This window comes from Schistosoma mansoni, chromosome 4 (assembly GCF_000237925.1).
Source record: "Schistosoma mansoni strain Puerto Rico chromosome 4, complete genome".
NCBI classification, from domain to species: domain Eukaryota; kingdom Metazoa; phylum Platyhelminthes; class Trematoda; order Strigeidida; family Schistosomatidae; genus Schistosoma; species Schistosoma mansoni.
The window spans coordinates 11,379,466-11,393,826 of NC_031498.1; the positions used below are offsets into that span (position 1 = coordinate 11,379,466).

General features: G+C 32.8%; 1 protein-coding gene across 1 annotated transcript; it reads right to left on the minus strand.

Moving 5' to 3' along the window:
* Positions 1 to 1,987: 1,987 nt before the first annotated feature.
* On the minus strand, positions 1,988 to 12,864 carry Smp_135540 (putative protein VTS1). Its single transcript, XM_018796815.1, has 5 exons — positions 12,772 to 12,864; positions 8,342 to 8,422; positions 6,152 to 6,577; positions 4,273 to 4,747; positions 1,988 to 2,432 (listed from the first exon to the last, which is right to left on the minus strand). The coding sequence occupies exons 2-5, from the start codon at positions 8,399 to 8,401 to the stop codon at positions 2,017 to 2,019; spliced, it is 1,377 nt and encodes a 458-aa protein (XP_018651920.1). The 5' UTR covers positions 8,402 to 8,422; positions 12,772 to 12,864; the 3' UTR covers positions 1,988 to 2,016.
* Between the last annotated feature and the right edge of the window lie 1,497 nt (positions 12,865 to 14,361).

The following is a 14,361-nucleotide window of genomic DNA, read 5'->3' on the forward strand; positions in this document are numbered from 1 at the left end:
TCTTCATACGAACTGAGATTGTCGACAATATGAATTTACTCATGTTCACGAATGCAGAAGATTAAGTAGACTAAAATGAAGCAACAATAAGACTTTGGTTTAATCAGTTATTAGAAAGGACCACCATTTTCGAGGACAATATCAAACACCAGTTAGTAAAACTAATTCCTTTCCTTAAAAACCTGATAAATTGTGTAATTTATTATTCACTTCTCAGTATTAATACGTCAAGATGAACAAAAGAAAACACAATAAAACCACCTTATGTTGTTTGAACAATGAATGAGGTCATATTCGCCAGATCTCGTATTATCGGGATGAAAAGCTTACACATATAATAAACTGAAGCACTATATAGTGAAATATTTAAGAACGCTTCTCTATCCAACATAGTGGGCATGTCCCGTCGAAAATGCAACCCATAAATATAAGAGATATGTAGATTTACACAAATTTTCTATTGTAAACACGATCACGTGTTTTCGTGATTGAATACTGTAGGTGTAGCGAAATTCAAACTATAAAATAGAGATGAAAGCTTTAAGGCACATGATTTCAGCAATAGGTAGAATCACAAGACGATTAATTCTGATTTTATCTCATACCATTACACAAAGGGCTATCCCAATGAATCGTTAGTTGAACCAGTGAGTCTAAATTAGCATGTGTATTTATTGTACATATAGAAATAAAAATATTAATGTAAATAATCATCAAAATCTGTAACTAGTGCTAGAACATTATCTTCATTTGTCGTTCTCGTTGATTGCACTGAGAGACGATTATTAGCACTACACTTGAAAATAATATATTTGTCACCAACCGATATTAATTAGAGAACTAATGAAAATCATAAAGTACAGAATATATTTATTTAACCTACTCCATCTCTTATACAATTGTATAAGAACCTCATTATATCGTGAATTGACTAAAATTAGAAATGTGGAGTGATCGATAGATCCAATTACATCATACCGCGAGATCAGAATTTTTCGGGCATTATTCCGTATTAAATGGAAGTAATCACTAATAACTAAGACCACCAAACAGTTGTTACTGACTCTTATTCATTCTTCAGATGTCATGAACCTCTAGTGAAAATTGTCTTCAGAGTACATAAAATCTTTACAAGTTCATCTAAAGATAAAATAAATCTACTATACTAATAACAGAAGTTCCGCAACAACCTGAGCATTTATGCGGACTACGTTGACCAATTCATAGAAACACTTTACTTGTTGATAATGCAAAGCTTATATCTAACTACACAGCCAAATACTGTTTTAATGGATTGAATATGCTACGAATACCCTGTTGTAGTATCTGGAATTCAGATTTACCACAACATAAAGGTAAAGATTTACTCAATCCAATACAAAAACTATTTCCTTTTATGAGAAAACAGGACATATTAGTGCTATATATTTACAGAAGTACAATTTAAACAAATATAGATGTGTGTAAAGGAAAGAAAAATAGAGAAAATCAACACAAAAGTCACTTAACAACACTTGACCACACAAATTCTCTCTTGTAGGCTTATATATGAATTTATATACATCAATATAGGGAATAACGAATAGTAAAGCTAGCTACAGCCGGGAAAAAGCCGCCAAAATATGAATGAGCTTACATAACAAGTGAAGAAACACGAAAAATCGAGAGAGAAAAAAAAGAATAAGGATAAGTACTTGAATTGGGATATTAATTGTTAAGTAACAAAAAATAGTCCGTATATATATATATATATATATATTGGTGATGGCTCACTTTAAAATCAAAGATACAGTGTCAAAATAAGATAAACATTATCCATTGTTAAATGATACAACATGCATACACTCGCATGAACTTTTGGTAGAATTTGAAAGAAAAAAGTACAAAACATGTAACATTATTGTAAAAGAAAAGGGTTTCAATTATAATTTACCATTCATAACAAATATTATTGCTTAAGAACTAAACAAATTCTTTTCAGATAACATCATAAATCTACATAGACATAATGTATTATTAAAAGGATACAGGTGAAATTATATTTGATGCTTGTGCACGAACTCGTCGTTCTAACGATTTTTCATCCATGTAATAGAAATTATCTTCTATTATTTTTGAATTGAAATTAGTCCATAAATTGTAAAAACATTCTAATGGATTATAACTTTTAATATCTTGAGATATTGGTTCAATACCTGTAGTAGTAGTAGTATTATTATCATTATTACTGACGACATTCTTTGACTTTAGAGACGACTTATGATTGTTATTATGCGACTGAGATGGACTCGAAGAAACTGTAGAAGTATCACCAAACTTATTAGATTTTAAACTTGCATAAACATTCGTCAAACCAAGTTTATGATGACATTTACCATGGTGATGATGGTTGACATGATGAATATACGCTGAGGTTAACTTTGAATGTCCATCTAAGAAGTGATAATTTTGGAGAAAAATTAAGAGAAAACACATATAGCATATAATTAACGCCTAATTTATGCTTAGATAAAAATCTTTAAAAATGTATACAAATGATATATTTAGTGAATTATTTTATTCATTTCAAATGGTTAGACTATCTTTTCACTTTGAGACAAGTGAGAAAAAAACATAATAATGTATAAAGAATAGGATAGCAGAACAAAATGATTAGAAAATTGGATTATTCAAATCAACAATGATAGAATGATCATGGACAAAAAAGTCAATAATATAACAAAATTCACTAATGTTTACTTTCATAGTACGAAATTTAGATTTAAACTCTATGATTTATATTAGTAACTCAATGAACTCCTTGGCTCTTTAACTACGTATCTACAAAGTAATCAATAAATTATTATGAATTTTATCGAAAAGAAACTTTCTACGTTTGTTTCTGTCGGATAAATTTGATGGGAAAAATGATGAGTTAAAGTATGTTTACGGATTAGGTTGAATATGCTAATCTCAGAAATTAGTTATTAAAATTATGTGATTTACTATTCACTAAGTAAATTGTTTCACGAATCGTCTCATTCATAGATAATTAACCATAAGTATATTATCGTTTATCTACTAAAAATAATGATATAATTGATTTATGACCTATTTGGAATTTTTCGACAGTCTACCAGTAGAATATAATGTTAAGAATTTGTGATTAATAGTGGAGATCAAGAAATTATTTTTTTAATTAGTAATATGCTTATCGTACTACCATTTTAAACTGTTTAGTTCTTCATCCAATATTGCTTCTTTTATTGAAACTGCGTCCTCTGAGGTCAGAAAACGCAATTCCAATAAAATCATCCTTCTGAGATACGAATCTTCCCCACCATATCAACATTGCTTCTATATTCACGGGCTTTCACCAACAGACAATTGACGAAAGCCTGTGATTATTATTTTTTGTCTACTAGGGAGTGTAGAACAGCCCAAAGTTGTTTGTTACAACAATGGTAGAATTAGTAGGATACAATTGTGTGAAAATATCAGCGATGGTAAGAAGACCTTCTTAAGTTACGAATACACTGTCCCAATCATTTTTCCTCCTAAAAAGAGAGAAAATAAAAACCAAACTGCAAATGAAAACACTGACTCACCCTTATACTCATTATATACTGTAAAAACGGATAACAATTATATTTTAATGCTTAAAACGCTAATTATAAAAGACCAGTGAGAGACTGAGCTACATAAGAAATATAATAACACCTAAATAACTCGGTTTCAGCATTGATACTAATCAACAGAGAGCAGTGAATACAACAAAAAATATATTGCCAATTTATAGAAGTTAATAAACCAAATAATTTTAAACTCTTTATTTTATTTTAAGATGGTAAGTTTACTAGTTACAAGACTTGAATTTCAACCACTGAAGTTCAGATCTACACAATCCCCTCCACTAGGTAAAATCATTAATGAATAAACATGCAAAAAATATAGCCCCTAGCCAAGTAGATATTAACCCGTGATCGGTTTTTGAATTATATTAACTAACTGTTATATTGATACTGCTGTTTTCCATAAGTTCCCCGTTATTATTTATGATATTCTTGAGAGTAATATCACAAAGCTTACTTCACAGACCTTGATAGTCAGATATCTAAAATTTCTAAATCTCATTACAATTTCAATGAAGATTCTGTGTACAATTACTGATAAAACAAGAACACATTAGTATGTAAAACCTTAATTTGAATATCTATAAATTGACCATGACATTAATGGTTGATTGAAGTTTTAAGAAATGCAAGATTAAAATGTGTGAGAAAATAAATTTACCTGAAAATAAAGAAATTTGACTAGATTGATGTTGATTATATTTTACAGTTTGCCATTGATTATTTATCACATGAGATTTCTTCATTTTTTTAACTGCTTCAATAAGATAGTTATCTGAATAATAACCATTTGAAATATCGTCTAATATACTTGAAGATTCAGTACAACTTGAATAGTTTCCATCTGTATTATATGCACTTCCATCACTATAATGGGATTTTAAGTGATAAATTTTGAGATTCTCATTTAATGAAGATAATCTTGTTAAATTTGATGACTTGATTTCATTAGTTGTTGTATTCATACCAATAAAATGTCTAGTAGGCATAACCATAGAAGCTAATGAATGTAATACAGTTTGTAGGGATCCAGGTAGACCAATCAAATTTGGATATAAATTATTATGAAAGTTAAGTTGTTCATTATCTGAATTTAAATTATCTCCTGTTGTCTCTGTAGGTGAGCATAAAGAGACCTGATAATTGAAAAAGAATTGAAAATCATAATCATACTGAATGAACAAGGAGTAAAAATACAGGATATATCACTGACACTTCAGTTAGATTTAAAAAGTATAATCATTTTTTAGGCTAATGAATGAATTACCCCCTAATCATTTTAGTATTATTTGAATTCCAAAAGGAACATATCTTTTTTTAATTCGAATTCATAAAAAGTTTTAGGTTAATGATACGCAATGAAATACGGGTTCCTATAATGGTCCGCGAACTATAGTTTCTATAAAATAAACTCTGACAATAATCACTAGTTTATTAAAAATAAGCAGAAACCTTTGATTTAAACTTTTCAAACATTTACTGTAAATCCGGTTATTAGTTGAAAAAAGATTATAAATCAAGGTCAGGCGGAGTGAATATTATGTTCTTATTGTGTTACTAAAGGTGTAAGAAGTAGAATACGATAGTTAATATGTACTACTTGTAAGAGATAAGCTGGAAGTTTCCTGTGTATACTCAAGTTTTAACTCAATATCCCAAGTGATTTCGTGTCATTCTTCCAGTTTAACATCATCCAATTACGAATTAATCCTACAATAATACTGATTATCCAACTATAACTAACATTGAAAAATTTAAAGTTAATCTGAAGCCATAAAAATAAAAGCATTTTTTTATGATCACTTCTATGATAAAAATATCTAACCTACAATAACAAGTTTATTATACTCCATCAAACAAACAATTAATTTGATTAAAATGACTAAACCTAGAATACTGCCTATCAGTCTAATAAGTAACTGAACATTATACACAGTATATCAAGAAATCAATGAAATGTAACAAAAGTAAATTGTAAAATTGCAAATACAAGCACCCCCCCAAAATCCACTACAACTGGCTATTGAAACTAGATGATAAAAGCAAATGAATCATGAGAAATAGTTATAGATATTATGAATTAATTAAATATATATCAAGGTTATAAGTGTCAATCATATATAAACATAAAAATCTCTTAATATAATGTTATTGAAGTATCAATTTCACGCAAGACAATACAGGTTTAGGTTGTCGATCAATATCAACACGAATAAACAGGATTGATAAATATTAGCATACATGAAACTTAATTTCACGATATTTTAGTAACTGTCTCAAAGTAACCTATAGCGATTATAACATACTACATTAATGACACATATTTTGACGATTTTAAAGCATTTCTTGATAGACAGAATCCAATCTATGCTGAATATTAAAATGTTACATAAGCTACCGTTTATTGATCAATTTGTGCAAATATATGATCTCACCCCATAAATGTGACCTTGATCATGAATTATGTCAAAGTCTTGGTTGTATAAACAACATTACTAGCTATCGTCATTTACAACGACAAAACAAATAAATTCAATTACCTTGGATAAATATAATTTGATCAAAGTTGAGGATAACGGTGATGAAGGAAACAGATATTCCTTATTTTCTAACGGGGATGAATTTGTAGAACCTAGTGAATTACTATGCATTTTAGATAATTGTAATGCATCAAGTTGGGAATTGGAGGAATTTGATTCAGTAAATGATACACCGAAAATAAACGGATCCAAAGCAGGTTGAGAATTCGAATTTGGTTTCAGTGAATCATTCATTTCAGTGGATTCGCAGGTATTTTTAAATTGAGAATTAGAGTCTTTCAATGTAAGAAAAGGCAGTTCATGGGATGAATTTTGATAATCTTCCAAAAGCGTGAAAGAAGGATGACGTACCATGCTACGGACGAATAGTTTTGATGAATCGATATCATGATTTTCATTTAAATTTGTACGATTGATTTTGCGGCACTAAGTGTGAAAAAAAGCATTAGAATAAGCTAAACAAACAAATAATCTTATGAAAGTTTAAAATATCCAAGGAAGTCATCTTCCTACTAAGTAGTTATCCAATGAAATCGTTGAAAGAATATACCAACTGTCAAATATGTACCTACGCATCCATCTTCTAGTCAAAGAGCAACTGTACAGAGTAGTGGTTGATTCTATGACATTTTATGACAATAGTATATGAAAGCAGATATGCGTAAGTCCGAATAATGTGACTTCATATGGTGAAACCGAGTTAGCAAAACTGAGTTTAGTCATAGTCCACTAGATAGAATTTGCAAATCGATTAATGTCATTGTGAAGCTTCAATGACTGTATTTAGAACATGTAAGCCCAGCCACCACTATGAGCAATAGTACAGGTCTGCTTACTCAGCTCTAAGTCACACTCTAGGTGTTATGGCTAGTTATCTTACGCAGATAAAAAAAGTGAAATAGGTTGAGCAGGGTTCAAACAAAAAGCTAAGTGGTTGAAAAGTGGATACTTTAAGCATCAGCATAGATTGGTAGGAGGAGAGGAGCTACCAAACCAAAGTGTGACGTGTCTTACTGCATTATATGAAGAGAAGCCACATTACTAGCTGCAGACTGAGGACAAAAGTCATCTGTGTGAAACCGGTCAATATTGATCGCAGTGGTACAGATGTATCCACATTCTATCTTCCATCAGATCTCGAGTATTAATTTCATATCATATTCAATGGTTTACCACGATTGACGCTGTTATTTCGAATCCTTTTATCTTCATATTGCTAATGTCGACTCGTTGAGCTACTTTGGAGAGTAGTAACTTTATTATGTCATAACTTACTGGTCTTCACAAGATACACCAAAAATATAAGAGGCTGACGTAACACTTCTTAGCCAGTGCACCAATATTCATACAGACATAATCACTAATACATAATTAAAGTCTGAGAATTTTATAGAGCCAGTTGAAATAAAACGAGTAGTTGCCTTTGTTATATCCTAGCGAAGACTTAAGTCTGAGTAACTTCCGGGACCTATTAACGGACGATTATTCTATGTATATTCTTATTGTTTAACTGTTGAGTAACTAGACTGTGTATATATATATTCATCTTATTATAAGCTTCATTTTAACCCATGGATTATTATTATACGATTTACCGTTCCTAAATTATATTCAGTTTATTGATTATTGTATCCCACGTTCACAGCCACATTTAGCCTGATCTTGTACAAATATTATTTTCTATTTTATGGTGTGATGTGGTCTGTCTGTCTGATATATAAACAGAGTATGCTTGAAATAAACGATTCGCATAACAGAAACTGTCATTGTTGTTCTGGACTCAATTGGAAGGGCTAGGCGGACAAAGGGCAAATAAGGACGCTAGATTACTCATACTGATCGGACGTCATTGATTGTCACAGTGTTAAGGTCGGAGAAGTCATATTCCCATTAGTGGATAATTCACGTGATAGAAGCCGGACATAAAAATCAATAACGAATTAGGATACGTCTTTGTTTATTTTGTGAAGACATAACAGCCTTTGCATGACTTATTAAACAGAGAAAAACCACAGAAATGTGACATACAAATGTAGACGGGAGTTAGTAATATCGCGGTCCACTCATGCAATTGCAATGACCAATATAGCAACAATGATATACGTTATACAATAAATGAAACCATGTTACCAAGGTTAATGAAAAAAACACTAGCGAACGCATATTACATTTAAATATTTAATATCTTACTTCTGTGATATCAGCAAATGAGAGAGTACGCCTTCGACAAACAGTTTGATGCTTAGGCATGAGTTAAGTCTGTAAATTGACCTGGGAAAAGAAACATATTTTGATTCAATTGTGTTTAAAACGTTTGCCGTCTACAACAAGCAATGAAGTCCACTTTCCTACATCTCTGTACATCGATTCTTTCGAATTTCTTTGATTCTAGTTAGCTGTCACTTGTGTTACACAATCCATCATCATTATCTGCTGGATAATGTCCTGGATAAAACTTTATTCTTTACAGTTATATTAAGGTGGTGTCTGACGAAATCTCAACACGGATTCCAAAAGCTCGTTTGGCTTTTGCCAACTTACGTCACCTATGGCGAAGACAAGATATCCGTCTATCAATTAAGGGACGAGTATACTGAGCAGCAGTTCTCTCTGTTCTACTTTACGGCTGTGAAACGTGGCCATTAAGAGTAGAAGATACTCGTAAGTCACTAGTATTTCACCACAGATGTCTTAGAAATATTGCTCGCATCTGCTGGGATCACCGGGTAAGTAATAGTGAGGTTAGACACAGGGTATTAGAGAATTATGATAAATCAGTTGATGAGGTTGTAAATCTTCATCAACTGAGATGGTTGGGCCACGTGTTAAGTATGCCAGAACACCGATTACCATGACGCGCAATGCTGGCTAGTATTGACGATGGTTGGAAGAGATATAGGGACGGTCAAACTAAAACGTGGCATCAGAGCTTGAAGTCACTAACTTCTAGTCTGAGACATGTTAGCAGATGCAGACTACTTGGTTAGGGTCTCCGTGACCATCGTGACCAATGGTTGGAAACTCTAGGTGACATGGCTCAGAATCGATCACAATGGCGTAGGTGTATACACTCTTTATCTTCCCTTAAACCTTGAGATTAAAATTGCGTCATATCTGTCTTTCTTCTTGTACTATATCCTTATATACAATCCTTCTTTTATATATTACCACCATTGAATTAACTACTATAAATGTGGTGTTCATCTTGTTTGGCTAATGTGGTATGGCAACTTGTACAGATGCATATATGTGCCTGGTCCTACGTTGACTGACTATATTGGGGTAACTAAATAACTTTCACATTAGTTTTTTATAGTCTGCTAATTCTGAAGACCCTATGGTTGCCTAGATAACTGACAGACAGCTTTAAAATTAACACTGGACCTAAAATTTCACTAATTAGCTACATTTGAATTTTTCGATATAGCAGAAACTTCTGACTGATATGAAAAACAAAGAATATGTATAACAATTTTTTCCCTACTTCGTTTTGGCATCCAGTAAATTACGTGATAATTAAACTAATCCTTCACAAAAAACCTGATCTATCGGTACATCTGAATTCGAGTTTTTTTATTAAACGACTTTATGTATTTAATATGGGGTTGTCAGTGACAAAGCGACGTAGTTAATCAAAAACCATACGTTGGAAAACGTAGCGAATCGCAAACCTCATAAAAGTTCTGTTGAGATAAGGCTACCATGATAAGTAAACACATGGAATACCAATTCCTATTGCATAATAACCATAATTAGAAATGATCTGATCAAATGAAAACATTAGAATGATGTTAAAGCATGGTTAATCTAAACAGTATACTGATCTTAGTTACTACTGAAATATCTCTACACACAATGACTTATATTGGAATGATTTTTTTTCGTGAAGACTAGTGGCATTTTATAATTTATACCACACGGAGTGAATGTTAAAGTAATTAATTTTAAACTAATATGCAGGGGATATTTAAAAATAAAGAGCGACAATTTTCATGAATCCAAAGTGAACTGTATTATAGAGTAGCTGCAATTACGCGAACTTTAATTATCCCCATGTACCGTAAAGGAATGTTATAGAAAGGAAAATAATCATTAAATCCATAGCTATTTTCAGCATAAAAACTGAAATAACGAATAAACACATTGTCATTGAAGAATAACGAAAATTCGGCAATAATTCTCTTTTCAACGATTTCAATTACTTAGATTGTACAATTGTATTGACACTACTATCTTTGTTGTATTAATTATACATTTTCAAGCTAAATCCGATGGAGATGATTTACGACTTGAAATCCAAACTTCCTACGTACTATAAGGACATAATTAATTACTTTCTCAAAGATTTCATCATATGCATTGGCTACATTAAGTGATTCTGTACACAGATAACATTACAGAACAAAAAATAATACATTCAGGATTTAATGTAGCATATTGTTAGAGTAAAATAACCCAAAGTTACACGCCCCACATAAAAACTGATACACAATATAACGAATTCATGATCGAAGCTAACAAATAATCACACATATTTCCCGAAAAATGTACATAGCCCACTGAAACGCCTGACATTTTATCCACCTCAAATTACAGTTAACAGGTAGTTACAACAAATGTTATAAACCAGGAAGACGTCATTTTTAGTCTGCCATTTCAAAATATCCAATCAGATCCGGCACTAGAAGTTCACTAGCATATTTGGAAAGGGCTGAGTGGCTTAAAAATTTTTAGGAACTGGATTCCCTTTTAGGTCTATCCTTTAAGTAGATCAGTAGTCACCGATCAAGAAACATATGACAGGTTGAAGTTGCTACATCAATGGGTGAGTTAAACTGTCCTTCAAAGTCCTTGAAGTGTTTCAGACGGCTGCGGAATGGATTGTCACCAATACTACATACCATCTCATTAACACACTGCTTATTTTTAGTGGCTAAAATAAGTATAAATGGAGCCTAGCAGTTACTATCTTCAGTTGATGTTTGCAACAGGTTAACATGTAGTGTCCACTAGCTTTCGCGGTCTTAAATTGAGCTTTGAGAAACTTTTCACATGCGTAGTGTTACTCGAGATCCACCAGAAAAGATCGATGGACATCAAGACGTAATGAAATTTAAAAAAATCTAATGATCATAACGGAACTGCTTCGCGATTTCGTAAGTAAATTTATTCCATATCTTCATGTCACTCGCTTTTTTAAAATTTGCTACCGGTGATCTATGCTTCTCAGTAGGTCAATGATTCATGCTAAAATCACCCTTTCGACAATGGGCTGCAGCGGTGACCAAAACCGATTCGCTTATAATAGTTTGTTCAGGATAACAAAACTTCACCTCTGAAACGCGTCATAAGTTAGGCACGTACTACGTGCTACAAAAACGGCAATAGCTATATACCCACCGGTGCCATCAGTAAGTGATTATAATGTAAACTGAGTCGATTCTTGATTATTATACAAAAATCAGGTGACATATCAGTGATGGACAGTGACAGCACTCAATGAATTATGACCTGCTAACTATTATACGTCGTATCTAACAACTGAAAATGTACACTATCTTCATAGGCCACAGTTCCCAGCCATACAGTAAGACGGCCGTATTGTTGTCCTTTTATAGACATATCCAGGCTGCCACCGCTGTTTAGTGAAAGTTAGAGGAGCATTCAGTGCAGTTACTAAGACCTCGTAGATAAAAAAGCCCATAGGAAGAGGAGTGATCAATGTATTCCCCTTTTTCTTCCCCATGATCAGACGAGGCGTTGATACAGACCAGAGATAATCGATATTTGGGCTTATTGAGAGTAGAAGCATATCTCAAACATGAACACGTCATTCAAGGTCTCCGGAATAATGGGTCTCGTCAACATTCATACTGAAATAAAAACATTCCATTTGCATTCTGAAATTCGATAAGTATACCGCCAGCTAGGCAAATCCCCGACGAAATAATCATCTCAAAGAGTTCGTGACAAAGTCAATCAAAGTCAGATTTACTTTTCGAACACTAGCTGATATTTTCAAGTTGGATAACAGTTCACCATAACCTGGGGTATTAATACCTGTTGAATGAAGAAATTTCAGGTCTACGTATATTCATAGTAAGCTTTTCAGTGACAGGCTCCCAATCTCCCTATTTTGGGGGAAATGTTGTCCATTTTGGGTAAATTTTGGGGAGATGGCACGAAAGCCCCAGAATTTCCCCAGGTCTGGAGAAAATCCCCAATATGTTAGAGGAAACTGAGGGTTCTCCCCAATATTTCCAAAGAATATTATAACACTTTGAGTCTTTTCCCCAGAGTTAAAGGAAAACTCTAAAGTTTACCCAAAGTCCCCCACAATAGGGAGATTGGGCTACCGTAAATACTGCCGACCACTGGATTAGATAACAACCGTGCTGTCAAAATACACGACCATGAATTGGATTCGGTTTATATTTTCATGCTACAAAACCGAACAGACTGAATATTATGTCAACACGTTTTTGAGAAGTACGAAAATCAACACAAGACGAGGTTCTATGAAAGAATTACAATTGTGCCCATAGAAATAACATTTGGGTAAGAAAGCTTATGCACATTTCAAAAAGTATGTATTGGAGAAAAAACAAGTCATAACTTACGGCTGACGTTATTAACACAGGCTCGCCAATCTACTATCCTTATTACTGAAGACTACGAAGAACAACAGCGATAACATAAGAAACCAAAACTAGCCGCTAAGGTCATCTTTATTTCCAATATTCAATTTCATTGTGAGGATCAAATGGCTTATTAACTCTATCGTCTTCATGTTATAGAGCATCTAGTAGTATGTTTCAATGTTTGATGAGAATAGAATATTCGCACAACGACAATAGTTATGATATGTTGGACAGATAATTAGAGGTTGAGCGAAGAAAAGGAGTTAGTCATGGGCCTACAAAATTGCTGAAACCAGCTTTTGCTGAGTCACTTTGATAGTCATACTTATTTTAGGAAGATATGTTGAAAATTAGGAATCAAAATATGTGCAAAAACCCATTCATAAATGCTAATAAGTGTTCGCCAGATAATTGAGCTAAACCTCGGTCATCAGGCACTCGTCAGTATCTCTGAACTAACATTTGACGTTTAAAAGGTATATCTGAATTGCTCAGTATATCAAGGAGCAATATGCTCTCTTAAATTCAACGAACGATCTCCCTGGAACTCATGATAAAAATACTTGACTCATCAATATAACTGAAGTTAAATATACACAAATAACCAATTAGTTTATTAGTGAAATTTAGTATAAAACAACAAACTTTCATAATACATATTCAGGAAATTGATTTAACTGACATTTGCCGTATGATTAAACAGAATCGGAGTATGAGGAGGCTGAATGAAAGCAGTCGGACCTAAATAACGGTGGTATTGAATTAATAACAGCAACACACCTCTTCGCGATTCGGCAAGATTAATAATAACACTGATACTGGAACCACCGACAGTTCTATTACAAAGAAATAAATTTAGACATGCAACAAAATTATCTGATCTGCAATAAACTAAAACGAGTCCAGACTACCAAGGTGTAAATCAGTTAACACGTCTCATATATTTATGGATTGATATAACAACTAAATGTATTGATAGACAAACAGGAGACTAAACAAAGAAATATCGAAAGGTTTCACATTCATGGCATGCCGAATAATTATACAGCTGAGTTGAAACTAACCAACAGAAATAAAATGGTTAATTTTGGTCGTCACATGGTTCCCCAGATCTTGTATTCCAGTATGGATATTTAGTTATATGAATTTAACATGTCAGTATTTGATAAGGTGTTAATGCACCCATCACTACCTTCAGACAGAATCTGGTCAACATCTGTTATTTTCTGGTCAATGAACTTGCTGTAATAATCTATTCCAGTGATGTACGTATTCATATTACCTTGACAGGTCTTAAGAAGGCATTTGGATAATTTCTTTTAGCTAAGAAGTGTTTACACTGACTTTTGAGAAAATAAGCAGCTGAGTAAAATCATCGCATTTATCAACTTGAATTCCCAAGGAGTGATACTTTGGACATTTAGCTGACGGCGATAAAAGATTTACTGAGGAAAAATCTTCACTTCGTATTTAGTGAGCAGTGATTCAGTCACTGGGGCCATGAGTTCATTCTAAGAGGTGGAAGTTGTTATCAAGACGGTGAAGGATTCTTTCTAAATATAGCAGACA

Coding starts and splice junctions, on each gene's coding strand:
- Smp_135540 (XM_018796815.1), bottom strand. CDS start 8,401: ATGCCTAAGCATCAAACTGTTTGTCGAAGGCGTACTCTCTCATTTGCT. Junction 4,748..6,151: donor TCAAATTATATTTATCCAAG/GTAATTGAATTT, acceptor TTCAATTATCAG/GTCTCTTTATGCTCACCTAC. Junction 2,433..4,272: donor TCAAATTTCTTTATTTTCAG/GTAAATTTATTT, acceptor ATCACTTCTTAG/ATGGACATTCAAAGTTAACC.